Source organism: Dreissena polymorpha, chromosome 6 (assembly GCF_020536995.1).
Source record: "Dreissena polymorpha isolate Duluth1 chromosome 6, UMN_Dpol_1.0, whole genome shotgun sequence".
Taxonomy (NCBI): domain Eukaryota; kingdom Metazoa; phylum Mollusca; class Bivalvia; order Myida; family Dreissenidae; genus Dreissena; species Dreissena polymorpha.
The window spans coordinates 17,725,905-17,738,356 of NC_068360.1; the positions used below are offsets into that span (position 1 = coordinate 17,725,905).

The 12,452-nt window shown below is 33.1% G+C and overlaps 1 protein-coding gene across 1 annotated transcript in view; it reads left to right on the top strand.

The window, feature by feature from the left end:
- The first annotated feature begins 12 nt into the window (after positions 1–12).
- The window catches only part of LOC127834882 (anosmin-1-like), a 71,924-nt gene continuing 59,484 nt past the window's right edge, over positions 13–12,452 (top strand). Inside the window, exon 1 of the mRNA XM_052360992.1 lies at positions 13–241. Within this exon, the coding sequence (XP_052216952.1) occupies positions 74–241 (168 nt within the window). The 5' untranslated portion in view covers positions 13–73. The remainder of the gene's footprint in view (positions 242–12,452) is intronic.

Sequence of the window (12,452 nt, forward strand, 5' to 3'; positions counted from 1 at the left end):
GCCCGTTCTGCAGTGAATTGTGTATCAATTGAGGTAATGTCACCAAGTAGTGTGTATTGAATGTGTACTGTTCATGGGTTGTGAGTATTGCAAATCGAACATGGAAACTTTAAAAAGTTTTTTAGTGATCACAGTTGTTATTTTATGTTTTGGAGTTGCAGTCATTACAGGACAAAATGGTTTATTAAGCGCCAGGTGTGCAGCTAGATGTTTGACAGAACACAAGGACAGAATAAGAAAGGTAAACTCATTCATGTGATAAACTTGTGTATTTTTTGTGTGTTTATCTTTTCAGGAATGCTTTTTCATTCTTTGAGGTAAATGTATGCAGATATGGGGCGTTCTGATCATTTAGTTCACTTGTATGTGTAATTTACTGTATGATAATTAAGTTTAGAACTTGCAATATTTTATCACTCATGCAATAAAATGTGTGTTAATACTTTTCTGTGACATGACTGATAAAACATGCAATGACTGGTTAGAATTGTAATGCTCTATTAATAACTGAGATAAAAACATTTATTATAAGGAAAACTCATTAACAATCAATATTGTGAATGTAAATATTAATTATACTATTTCAACAAAGCGCTGCTCTTACACCTGTCAAACTTTTTATTGACCGTATAAAATTAATCAATTTAATGTATCCATTCGCACCATCGTTCATATAATCCAACTGTAAAAATTAGCTCACTGAACGCCATGTTCCAAGATAGATGCTCTATTGCATTGATATGAAAGCTAGTTCATATAGCAAGGCAGTTGTGATACATGTTCTATAGGCTGTCCACTTAGCAGAGAAGTTGATACACGGGCCTCCAGGGTTTTTTTTGGGCCAATTTTATAGCCGAAATTCGGCTATGTTCCCAATCTCAAAAAGTATACTTTTTTTCCCAAAATGTGGCAAAAAATTCCCAATTTCCACAAAAAAAAATATTTTTTTTTTTTTTTTTTTTTAAAGAAGTCTTATGCGTATTATATCTCAATTTTAATTCAATTACATCTAATTAAGTATTATATGATTTTGTTCTTTTTATTTGAATGATTATAAAGAGTTATATTAAATTTAGTATTTCCCTAATCAGTGGACTTTTCGTGTGGAAAAAAAGGCTAATGGATTTATTTTCCCGATTTCATGAAAATGCAGATAAAATTCCCAATTCCAAAGTCATGAGCTATCTTCCCAAAAAGTGGAGAAAAAACCCCTGGCCTCTCACCTCGGGGACTGGGTTTCCATCCTCGTTCCCTGAAGCATGTGAGTTTGGTTGGTGGTCACCATAACGCACAGTTTGGGTTTCCTCTGGGTACTCTGGCTTCCCCCACAATACAAGAGTACACGAAAATTTAACATCCTCAAGTAACAACTAAATAACTGAAAATTGCAGCCATAATTCCAAATTTGTTCCAACTATCGTGAGTCAAATAAGATAATTACGTTAGAGTGCTGGGACACGCACTGGGTCCACACATAATACAGCCTCATGTGAGGCGCCAAAGGACCTTATTAACTTCGAATACACACATTACATGTAGCTTTCCTTAAATTTAAACTGGCCCTACTACATTGCAGTCCTGAGTGTTTTTAATATACACAGCAGAAGGGGACTTGGCTTTCAATAAGGGACACAATAAGTGCGTTTAAAAACTAATTAAGATATAACTTTTACATAATGGATAATGATCTTTATAGCCTATAGGGGTAAGTTTCATTTTTGGGAAAAATGTCATTCATTTTTAGGAATTTTCTGAGGCTATGTTGTCATTCAGAAAAGAATAAAATAAAGCCCTGCCAAAATTTATTAATCTTTATAAAAAATACTGTATACATATACATTATGACTTTTGTATCATAAGTAAACAATAATTATAACATTCTGATAATATTTAATAGTGAATTAATGTTCTGAGGGAACTCAATATAATCTCCTGTAACAAACAGGCAATGTAACATTCTATCAGATGTATTCCCTTTTGTAACAGAAGAAATGAAATGGCAACTTATATGTAGGTGGCATGTTTATAAGCTGATGTGTTAAAACATAGAAACATAGGACTATGATTCTCATGTTTTGAGGAAACAATTTTACTTTGCATCTGAAAAAAGTTTCTCAGGGATGCACATTTTGAACAAAGGAAGTCACTTTATTTCCAATAACATTGTCGAAAAAGTAGGAAAGGTAGGTCAACTTAACTTTTTTCGGATGTTGTTATTATTTTTTTTAATTCCCAATTTGATAGGAGCTAGTAGGCAATGACATGCAGCAATTTTCCTAATCTCTATGCAATAATTTTTGTTCATGTAAAGTTATTATGTAGCAAATGAACAAAAGTGTAGCAACACAATTGAAAACTAAACAGTTATATTAATGAGTTAAGGGTAGGTACAAACATTAGGGTTGTTGGGGTTAGTAAAAACATATTTTTTTGGCCCGGTTGTTCTAACAAACTGATATTAAAAGACATTCTTATCTCAGGAATCACCTGCAGTTTTTCTAATTTGTATTAACCATGCATAAGCTTACAAATGAAAGGAAAATTCATGTGAAGTTATAATGTACTGTGATTTAGTGAGTGCAATTATAAATTCAAAAAAGTTCAATTTGAAAGTCTGCCTATTAAGGGTATCACGTTTACAGATTTTTCTAAACGTTTAAACGAAATTAAATAAACGAAACGTTACCGTTTAAACGGTATCCCTATGTCCGTTTTGAAAGATCATCGCATCTCCAAACTGAAAGTAGCAATTATTTCCGAAAGTTATATTTAGTCCATATCAAATTTCGCGCAATGACGTCATATTAAAACCAACTGTTCTCGTCGTTGTCAAACCATTGGGTTACACTTTGTCTACTTACATGCCGTAATATTTTGTAACAAAGACTAATTAATATCAAACCAACATTCGTTAAATAAGAGTAAACCGGTTTTAAAATTGTCAATGTTTTACTTAGTACGATGTACATCAAAAGATGCATACTTCAATTAATGTAAAAATATTCCTATACGGAGATTGTTCGCCATATCTCTTGAAATGAATGCCGATGAAGAAATGTTGGAAAAGTTTCCTCGTGCACTTCGTGCCGATGTGCGTCGAATGGTCAAGACGATTCGGGTAATGCTCATGCAACAAAAGGCGGGAATTTCGTGATGATGCGCGTTTAATATTCAAGACGTCTAGTCCGTACATGGTGTATTGTTATTACGGTATTGTGAATAAGGGGCATGTGGTGCACGTGAAACAAATAGTTTGTAATATGAGTCTTTTTTAGCAGCTGTTAACAAGCTTTGCAACGTCATAAGTAATGAACTAAACTGATTTATATTGATATTGACTGTCGTTAAAACGTTTACAGTTTTTGTAAACGTTTTTGACCATAACACGAAATGCGACCGTTTAAACATTTAAACGTGATACCCTTACTGCCTATAATATTTTAGTAACTTCAACTTGTAATGCTTATTAGCAAAGCAATTAATTTTGTTTTGGCATACATGATTAATTGTGCTCAGTCCTCATAGCCGCTATCAGTGTATTATAATTAGATCAAGATGATAATTCAGCCCATAAGTGCAAGAAGAGTTATAATTTTAATGCGTCACATTTTTTAAATTTAATGTTTAATAATGCAAATTGACAGCTCACAGGGGGTTTTCTGCTATGTAAAATAGGCCATAAAACGGACCCGATCCCAAAGCAAACAAAGGCGATCCCAAACCGAAATTGTAAAAAAAAAGCCAATTTGCAAAAAAAAATTTTTTTTTAGAAAGAAGTGTCCTTTTATCTTAATTTTATTTCCAAAACATCTAACAAAGTGTATAATTTTTATTTATATAATTTCTTCCAATAATGGCCATGAAAAGGCCTGATGAGTCAATATATGTTTAAAAAAAATCGATTTGGTCCATTTTGTCAATATAAAATTTCCCAAAATTGCCATTTTATTGATTTGAAAAATCCCAATTTCACCAGACTCCGTTTCCCCAAAATGGCTAGAAAACAAAACCTGGCTTAAAATGCAGAGCTTTTTCTCACCATTTTTGGACCATAACAGAGATATCCAACTTATAACTTCTATACCATTTATATTTTTCTTTGTATTGTTTTATATGTTGAATGATGGGCATTTTGCCTTGTTTCCAGGATTAAGCATATCATGTCATACTTAACAGCTATTTTTCCACACATCTCAAACCATCAATGGGGAATTTTGAGACAGAATTTTTGCCACTGATAATATGAGCAAATCACTGCTATTTCAGAGCTCTGGCTGCCACAAATCACTGCTATTTCAGAGCTCTGGCTGCCACAAATCACTGCTATTTCAGAGCTCTGGCTGCCACAAATCACTGCTATTTCAGAGCTCTGGCTGCCACAAATCACTGCTATTTCAGAGCTCTGGCTGCCATGTAGAAATTTAGAAAAGTGGCTATAAAATATTTCAATTTGCAAAAACAAGTGGCGAAAAAAGCCAAAAATAGATTCTTCTACTTTTTCTCTATAAACAAAGAAAAAATGTGTATGCATTAAAGACTATGATTTAAAAATGATACAAAATTGCACAAAATGGCATATTCAGAATAAACCTTAATTTAAACGACTTCTTAAATTGAACACATTTATAATGAAAAATAAAAATGAAAATTTCAAATGGTTAAACTAAGTAATTTAATAATTTTATGTCACAGTATAATTAAATATTGTATATTGTATAATAGCAGTTTGAATAATTGTGCAAGGTGAGCTTTAAATACACACTTAGTGATAAACAATTGATATCTAAAGCGGATTATTGCATACATTGATAATGATTGTCCCCAATATTGTGGTATAAAGATTGCTCTTGTTGAAAGTGAAAAGAAGAAAAAAGAGCCTCTTAAATAATGGTGATGCACTTATTTGTGCATTTCAACATGGGTATCGTCAGATGAGAACCGCTCAATTAGGACGGCAGGTGCAACTATTGTAAAATAATTTGTATTTTTTATTTTTCTCTTTCAAATGATACACTAACTAATTTAGACTTTTTTTCAATACACATTTTTAGTAAATTAAAATTTGCTCAATATTTATTAATAAAACAATGTTAAGACTAACTTATTTAACCCTTTGCATGCTGAGAAATTTTTCGTCTGCTAAAATGTCGTCTGCAGAATTTCTAAAATTAGCATTTTTTCGATTTTTTCTCAAAGAATACTATCAGAATAGCAAACAGTTTGGATCCTGATGAGACGCCACATTTTGTGGCGTCTCATCTGGATCCAAACTGTTTGCAAAGGCCTTTAAAATTCGGTTCCATCGCTTAAAGGGTTAAATGCATTTTTGAATGGCATATTGTGAGTTAATATGTAAGAACATCATTTCATTGAAAGTTTATTTTAACATGCAGTTATGATTATATTGCTGTGCTTCACCACTAATGGTGTTAATTGATAATCATAACCTTTGTATGATTGATACGATCAGAGTATTAAATGCTTACTGGTACTCAATTTATATCAAATGCTTGCCTCTATCATATAAGTGTCTATTGAAACTGGAAGTAGAGAAAATTCAATCTCAAATTTATTAGATGATTTATTTCTTAATTAAGCTAGACCTAGACCCAAAGAAGAAGATGACAATTTATTGCATTTCCATGTCATTCTTCATTATTTGATGAACCATGACCCTAGATATCTGTAAACAGGATTGAATTTGTATGTATCTTATCTTTTGTGAGGGTCCATATATGGGATAAGCTGTACAAAAATGAAGAAAATTTGAAGTACCATTTTGGAAATTTCATTTTCAAACAAAATACCTTTGTTCTACCCTGTTTAAATAAACTTGAAACCATGATATATAACAAACATATCATTTTTCACAATTTCAAAGAGTTTAAAGTGTTATGTCATCGTAATGTAGTACTTTTTTTACCAATCTGCGAACTTTTAACCATGGAAGGCCAAAATAAAATTATCTGCTTTGGGCTAGTGTCGAGTCTAAAAAACAGAGTATGGAATAGGTCATATATGTTTTTTCAGATCTAACTTTTATCAAAAGATGCATTCTGGTAAAAAAACTTGTACAAGAAAACGTAAGCATATTGGTAACAGAAAATAGTCTAATATCCAACAAACACTGTATTAATAAACAACAATTGTGGCTTAACTCTTTCAGTGCGGGAACCCAATTTTGAAGGCCTTTTCAAAAAGTTTGGATCCAGATGAGACGCCACAGAACATGGCGTCTCATCTGGATCCAAACTTTTTGCTATTCTGATAGTATTCTTTAAAAAAATCGAAGAAAATGCTAATTTTAGAAATTCAGCAGACGAAATTTTATCAGACGACAAATTTCCCAGCATGCAAAGGGTTAACATGTAAAGGTAAGGGTTTTTAGCTAGGCAGGAATTAGACACCTGAAACACAGATTTATCAAAAACGGCCCTATCTTCTTCAATGAGTTTATAATATGTCAGATACACCCCTAATCTCTATGCAATGTTTTATACCATGTTTGACTCAGCAGGGGGCCAATGTGAATAATTTGCCTTTAAAATGGAGAGAGCACACAATTCCACTAGTCAAGCTTTCTATGTTGACATCCGATAGTTTCTTTTCAACTACTGTCATTATATGCTGCTAAAGTGTATGATCATATTCAATATTTGAAATATGCAAATGAGAAAATTACAAAATCATATGATCTAGGTCAGTGCATAACTTTTTGGTAACAGGTTTGTGCAAGGACTGAATGGTGCTGGCCTGGTTGTATGAGCATTTAAAATTACGATGGTGATTTATTACTGTTTAAACTTGCAGAAAACTGGTGTACATGTATGAACACCTGTTCAAATGAATAACATGTTTGACAAAGTAGGTTAAAGATTGACATTCTATAACATTTGGGTTTAAATTTTACACAATCATGTGTTGTTGTTGTAATACTTTTTGTAAATATTGAGAGCAAAATGCAAATTCCAAAGGAGAACAAACATATATTTGACTTTGTACATGACTTTAAGGAAATATCAATTCATGACTTTTATAAGGAAATATCTATTGTCTTGACAACAATACTCCAATAACTGCTTGGAAGAGTTATAAGTTAGTTCCACAGGCTTTGACAGTGCTCCAGCTAAGCTTATATGGTTTAGGGCGTGCTTCCCTGCCATTCCAAAGCTGGGCCCTTCCCTTTTAGTCTGTCCTCGTTAAAAAAATGTAATTCAATTCTATACATGGCACTATTACGTTTACATATTTGAAGTTATAAATATATTGTTTCACTGTTATTGATTTATTTCTAATTGCAGACATTTTATTCACAAAGTTTAATAATAAAGTAAGTAATATATTCTAACAAATATTATAGTATAATATGCAACAGGGAACTTCCTGGATGATACGACCGCTCGCTCAAAAGTGCTCCTTTGAGAAAATATCTCCCCTGCCCTTTTCAAATCCTAGCTGGAGCACTGCATTGAAATGATGGAAGTTTGACAGAAATAAACTCTCCATTTTTGTAGCGAAATTGCATACATGAAACTTCCAAAATATGGTTAATTTTGAGACTTTCAATATTCAGCAAATGGTCCTCATTTTTAGCTCGGCTGGGCATGATGTGCAAAGGGTGAGCTACTGTGGTAGTGGCACTACAGGGGTTTTCCAGCCATTTTGGGAAAAGGAGTCTGGTCAAATTGGGATTTTTTTTATAGATAAAAGTGGCAAATTTGGGAAATTTTTTATCAACAAAAAGGACCAAATTGGGATTGACACAACAGGTCTTTCCCTGGCCATTTTGGATGAAAATCATATAAATTATAGTTATATATTTTGTAGGTTAATTAAAAAATAAGATTGAGATATAGAGTCTAATAATCATAGGTCATAAGACACTTCTTTCCAAAAAAAAAAAATGATTTTTTTTTTAAATTGGGCATTTTAAAAAATAATTTCGCTTTGGGATCGGGACCATTTTACGGCCTTTTTTCATAGCAGTAAAACCCCTGCACTCAAGCGCCTGTTGTCATCTGTCAACCATCACAAGATTTCAACAATTTTCTTCAAACAACATCTCCTCCTAAACCCCATGGCCGATTATACTGAAAACATAGCATGGTCCTTGGGTTTCCCTCTTTCCTAGATTGAATTGTTGGGGTCTGCTTCATATGAGATGCATTTTTGTCAATAATCCCAGCAATTTTCATCAAACCTTATTAACTGGCCTTATGATATTCTTAGTAAGCAATCATAGCAAAACATAAACTTTGATAAATGTTTAATTACAAAGTAGAAAATCAGCATGTAGTCCTGCTAATGTGAACAAAAACATATCCCGTTTGGCATACAATTCTCCATCTAAAGGGCCCTGCCACCTTTCCCCCAAATGAGAAAACAACCCTGCTGCAGGGGGTCATAATAGGCCCTGCCTGGGGATGTGAGAGTGAATTCTTTTAAATATAAGAATTTATATTTTGTATGTGACATCAGATGATTGTCTGCTATAAAGTTTGTTGAAATCAACCCCCTGGGTTCAAAACTTGCCGAGCCACAATTAACTCTTTCAGTGCTGAAATCTAATTTTGAAGGCCTTTGCAAACAGTTTGGATCCAGATGAGACGCCACATAACGTGAAAAAAATCAAAGAAAATGCTAATTTAAGAATTTCAGCAGACAACATTTTAGCAGACGCCAAATTTCGAAGCATGCAAAGGGTTAACGCAGATGAGCCAGTTTGGACTTTCTCATCCCTCTTGTTGACTGTACAAGCTCTGATGATTATTCATTTTATAACACAAATTTTGAGCAAGACCCTTTAAATATCAGTTGCATAAGGTTTGCAATAAACTTCTATAATTTTGTGATTTATATTCAAAATTAACCAGAGCAGATAACACCATTATTCATACTTAAAAAAAAAGATATATCACTTTCACAATATATGGAAGTTTAAAGAACAATATGATATCACGATTTACAATTTTATTGAAAAGGTTCCAAAAAGCACATTCAAAATTCCTGCTGATTCATTCATTGTGAACAGGTTGTATTGAACCTAATCTTGCATAATTAACCCAAAGATTTTGTTAGCAGTCTTAAGATACATAGTTTCAACTGTATCCATTGAATTTAACTTTCTCAGACTTTTTAAAATGAGAAATCATTGTTAAAAAGGCACAACATACCTCCCTGTCACAGCTTCTTAAAGTGTAAATTGGACCAAAGTCCCTTCATTTAAGAGTGGCAAATTTCTGGACGTTGGTTCAGAAAACATTAATGGTACACTGATGGCTTTCATGAATAAAAATTAGCATGTTATAAAACAGTTTATTAGCATATGTGTGCTTGGCTTTTAAATCCTGATTTCAGATTTTGACTTGTAAGTTTTAAAAGTATTTTTTTCCAAAGTGATATTGTCCTGATCATTATAAGCATGAGCGCAATGCTCATTCGTGCATTTCTTTGGATCTCTGCTAAAAGATTTGAAGAATGAGTGTCGCATTTCAAGCATACTTATGGAAAAAGTTATCTGAAGTATAAATATAATATAATATTTTCACTGGGGACATTAGGGCAGTTGTTTAAAAAAAAAGATGTTCAGACATTTTTTTTAAAAAGGTAGGGTCAGAGAAAAAAAAAAATTAAATGAAAAGAACTGATTGTAAACAAGTGATGATATGTTTGTATACTTACCTGGGCTTTTGCGCCTCAGTGGGGAACAAAATGAACATGAAATGATTAAAATGAGAAGAATAAATATTCAGTAATAAGTCCAATACCTGCTCATAAGTTGGAGATACATAAATTGACGAACATTAGAAAATTTGTTTATGGTCACAACATTATATCTAAGTCACAAATAGAAACCAATCACCGTCCAATCAGCGTGCGACGTATTTAATACGCTCATAGGGCTGGTGCCTGGCCGATGATTGCACGGACACTTGGTCCTTTTGTAGCATTAACTCTCACTTAAAATGTTACCCTATGTCGGGCCCGGGAAGGAATCAAGTTGAGATCGAAAAAAGATTGTTCGATCCACCCCAGTTATCCCCTGGGGATACCTCGACAAATCTGATGTCTGGTGATCGCCGGGCAATAACTGTGCATTGATCGTCTGATTGTTTTGTGATCTCAACTGGATTTCTTGCCAAGCCTAACATCAGGTCAAACTTTAAGTGAGACTTAAAATTAATCCGGAGGCCGTCTAATGCCACAAAATGTCTCGATGACCGTGCAATCATCGGTGGGGGGCCAGCCCGATGATCGGAAATATATATTGTCCGCTGACAGTGATCGGTCTCTATTTGTGACTGATGTATTAAACTGTGTCACTCATCGCACGGGGGACGGCTCTGACGTGTCCAGTCTTCCCGATGCCTGGAGATCAGACACATAGGCTGGCGACCAGATTATTTGTGACACAGGCATTAGTTGGTCAACTTTCGAAAAAAACGTTGAATGCAATCTGAGATTGTCAAGATGAAAAGTACTATTACCATATGTAGTTTACCACCTGAGGTTAATTATTTAGAGAAATTATACTTTTACTTTTTTTTAAAGAAAACATTTTGTTAAAATTAACATGTTCTTCAGTCTAAAGTTAAATATACTTGTCGATTGGTCATTATAATTAGAAAAGAACAGTCGCTGATGCAGACGCATGGCATTAACATGATTTACACACGTTCTCATAACCTAAGTTTATGACCACCTGACGATAGTGCTCTTCTGTGTTAACTTCGTCTGCAAAATGGTAAACTTTTTGTGTTGATGAAATTCTTTAACACATTCATTGTTAAAATTGTCATGTTTTGCTTTTAAACATGCAAGTCATTTGTGTGTATTGCGCATTATGGAATGAAGTTATAAATATATCATTGTTGGGGTCTAATTACACATGATTACGATTTTGACAGAAACAAATACTGCATTAAACTGCCTCATAAATCGAGTATATAATTTAAAACGATTGTTGAAAGAAGCATTTTTGACTTATGATTGAGTGCTGACAGTAAAATTTGAAAACATTCAGTGAACAGGTCTTTTTTGTAAGAAATTTTATGGCAACACAGCACTCTTCAAAATTGTTGGTCAAGGGACCTGAACATGTATTTATTTATAGAAACTCAACATAGGGTACATCTCCATGCCTGCATATTACAAAAGTTCACAATTTGTTAAATATCTTTTTGAATGGGTCTTATGCAGCTAAGTGTAGCTCCAGACAGCCCTGTGCATTAGCACAATCTGGTACGGAGCTACCTTGTCTGATGTAAAGTCAAGGTAAACATAGTGGTCTCATGGGCTTGTCTGCGCAGGCTACGTGGGCCATGTAAGGCATAAAACCCATGTTTGCATGATGCGACCCAAATAACGATTTCCATAACCTTCTCTGGATGCAAGTATGTTTTTTGTTCACAGAGTGTTTTGATACAGCTGATTTTCGTTTTATCATAAAGTTTATTAGTTTTCTTATAGACTGGAAATGAAAAACCAACAATTATTTTGAGAAAATTTGATTGACTGTATGTTACAATGCCAAAATACATTTTTCATTTCGTATGTTAAGGTAGACCAAGACAACTCTTGCGTGAAATGTTTAATTATGTTTGCTTATTGGTTAATTATTACATGCTGACAGTTAATTGTGAATAATTACAGTTAACTACACAGGTTCATGGCTGCTATTGTCTGTGTTTTAATTGGATTTCATTCATAAAACAGGAGCTAATTGGGAAATCAGATCGCTCAAAACAGCTTGGTTGAAAAAAATCTTCAAACAAAATTTGAAGGTCCTGCTTTGTTCTATACGAATGTGCAAATCATGTTTCTTTGCATACATGTATTTTATGACACATATTTGAGAAACATAATATCAAGTTTTTTGTTCTTTAATTTAAGATTCGTGCACAGTCAGGGGTTATATCTTTTGTATTAAACAATGAAATAATTCTGAAATTTGTGGTTGCTGAGTAAGAACAATGAAGAAAGTCTGTTTAATTCAAAATTAATGGGCCAAGAAAGATTCTTGAAATATTGACAAAATTCTTCTAAATCACAAATTTTCTATCAAAATCACACATTGTATATTTAACTCACATTTTCTTAGCAAGTAAATCATGCTGTGTGATTTCTACTATTCTATGATGAATATTCCATCTTATGTCAACTTTTAATATTGAGTACCATACTTTCAATTCAATCTTTGATACGTACATTAAAATCAACACAATACAAATTCACCGCTGTTTCTGGTTATGATAAAATTTATTATTATATTATTCAATTTTAAATACTATCATATAATAATTATATTATTTTTTTTCTTCATATTTTACTGATGGGAAGCCGTGCACATTTTACATCATTATGTGTGTTGACATTGGTCATCATGTAAGGAATATAAACTTTTCGAATGTTGAAACATGTAAATATCTGGCCAAACATGCAAACTTCTATTT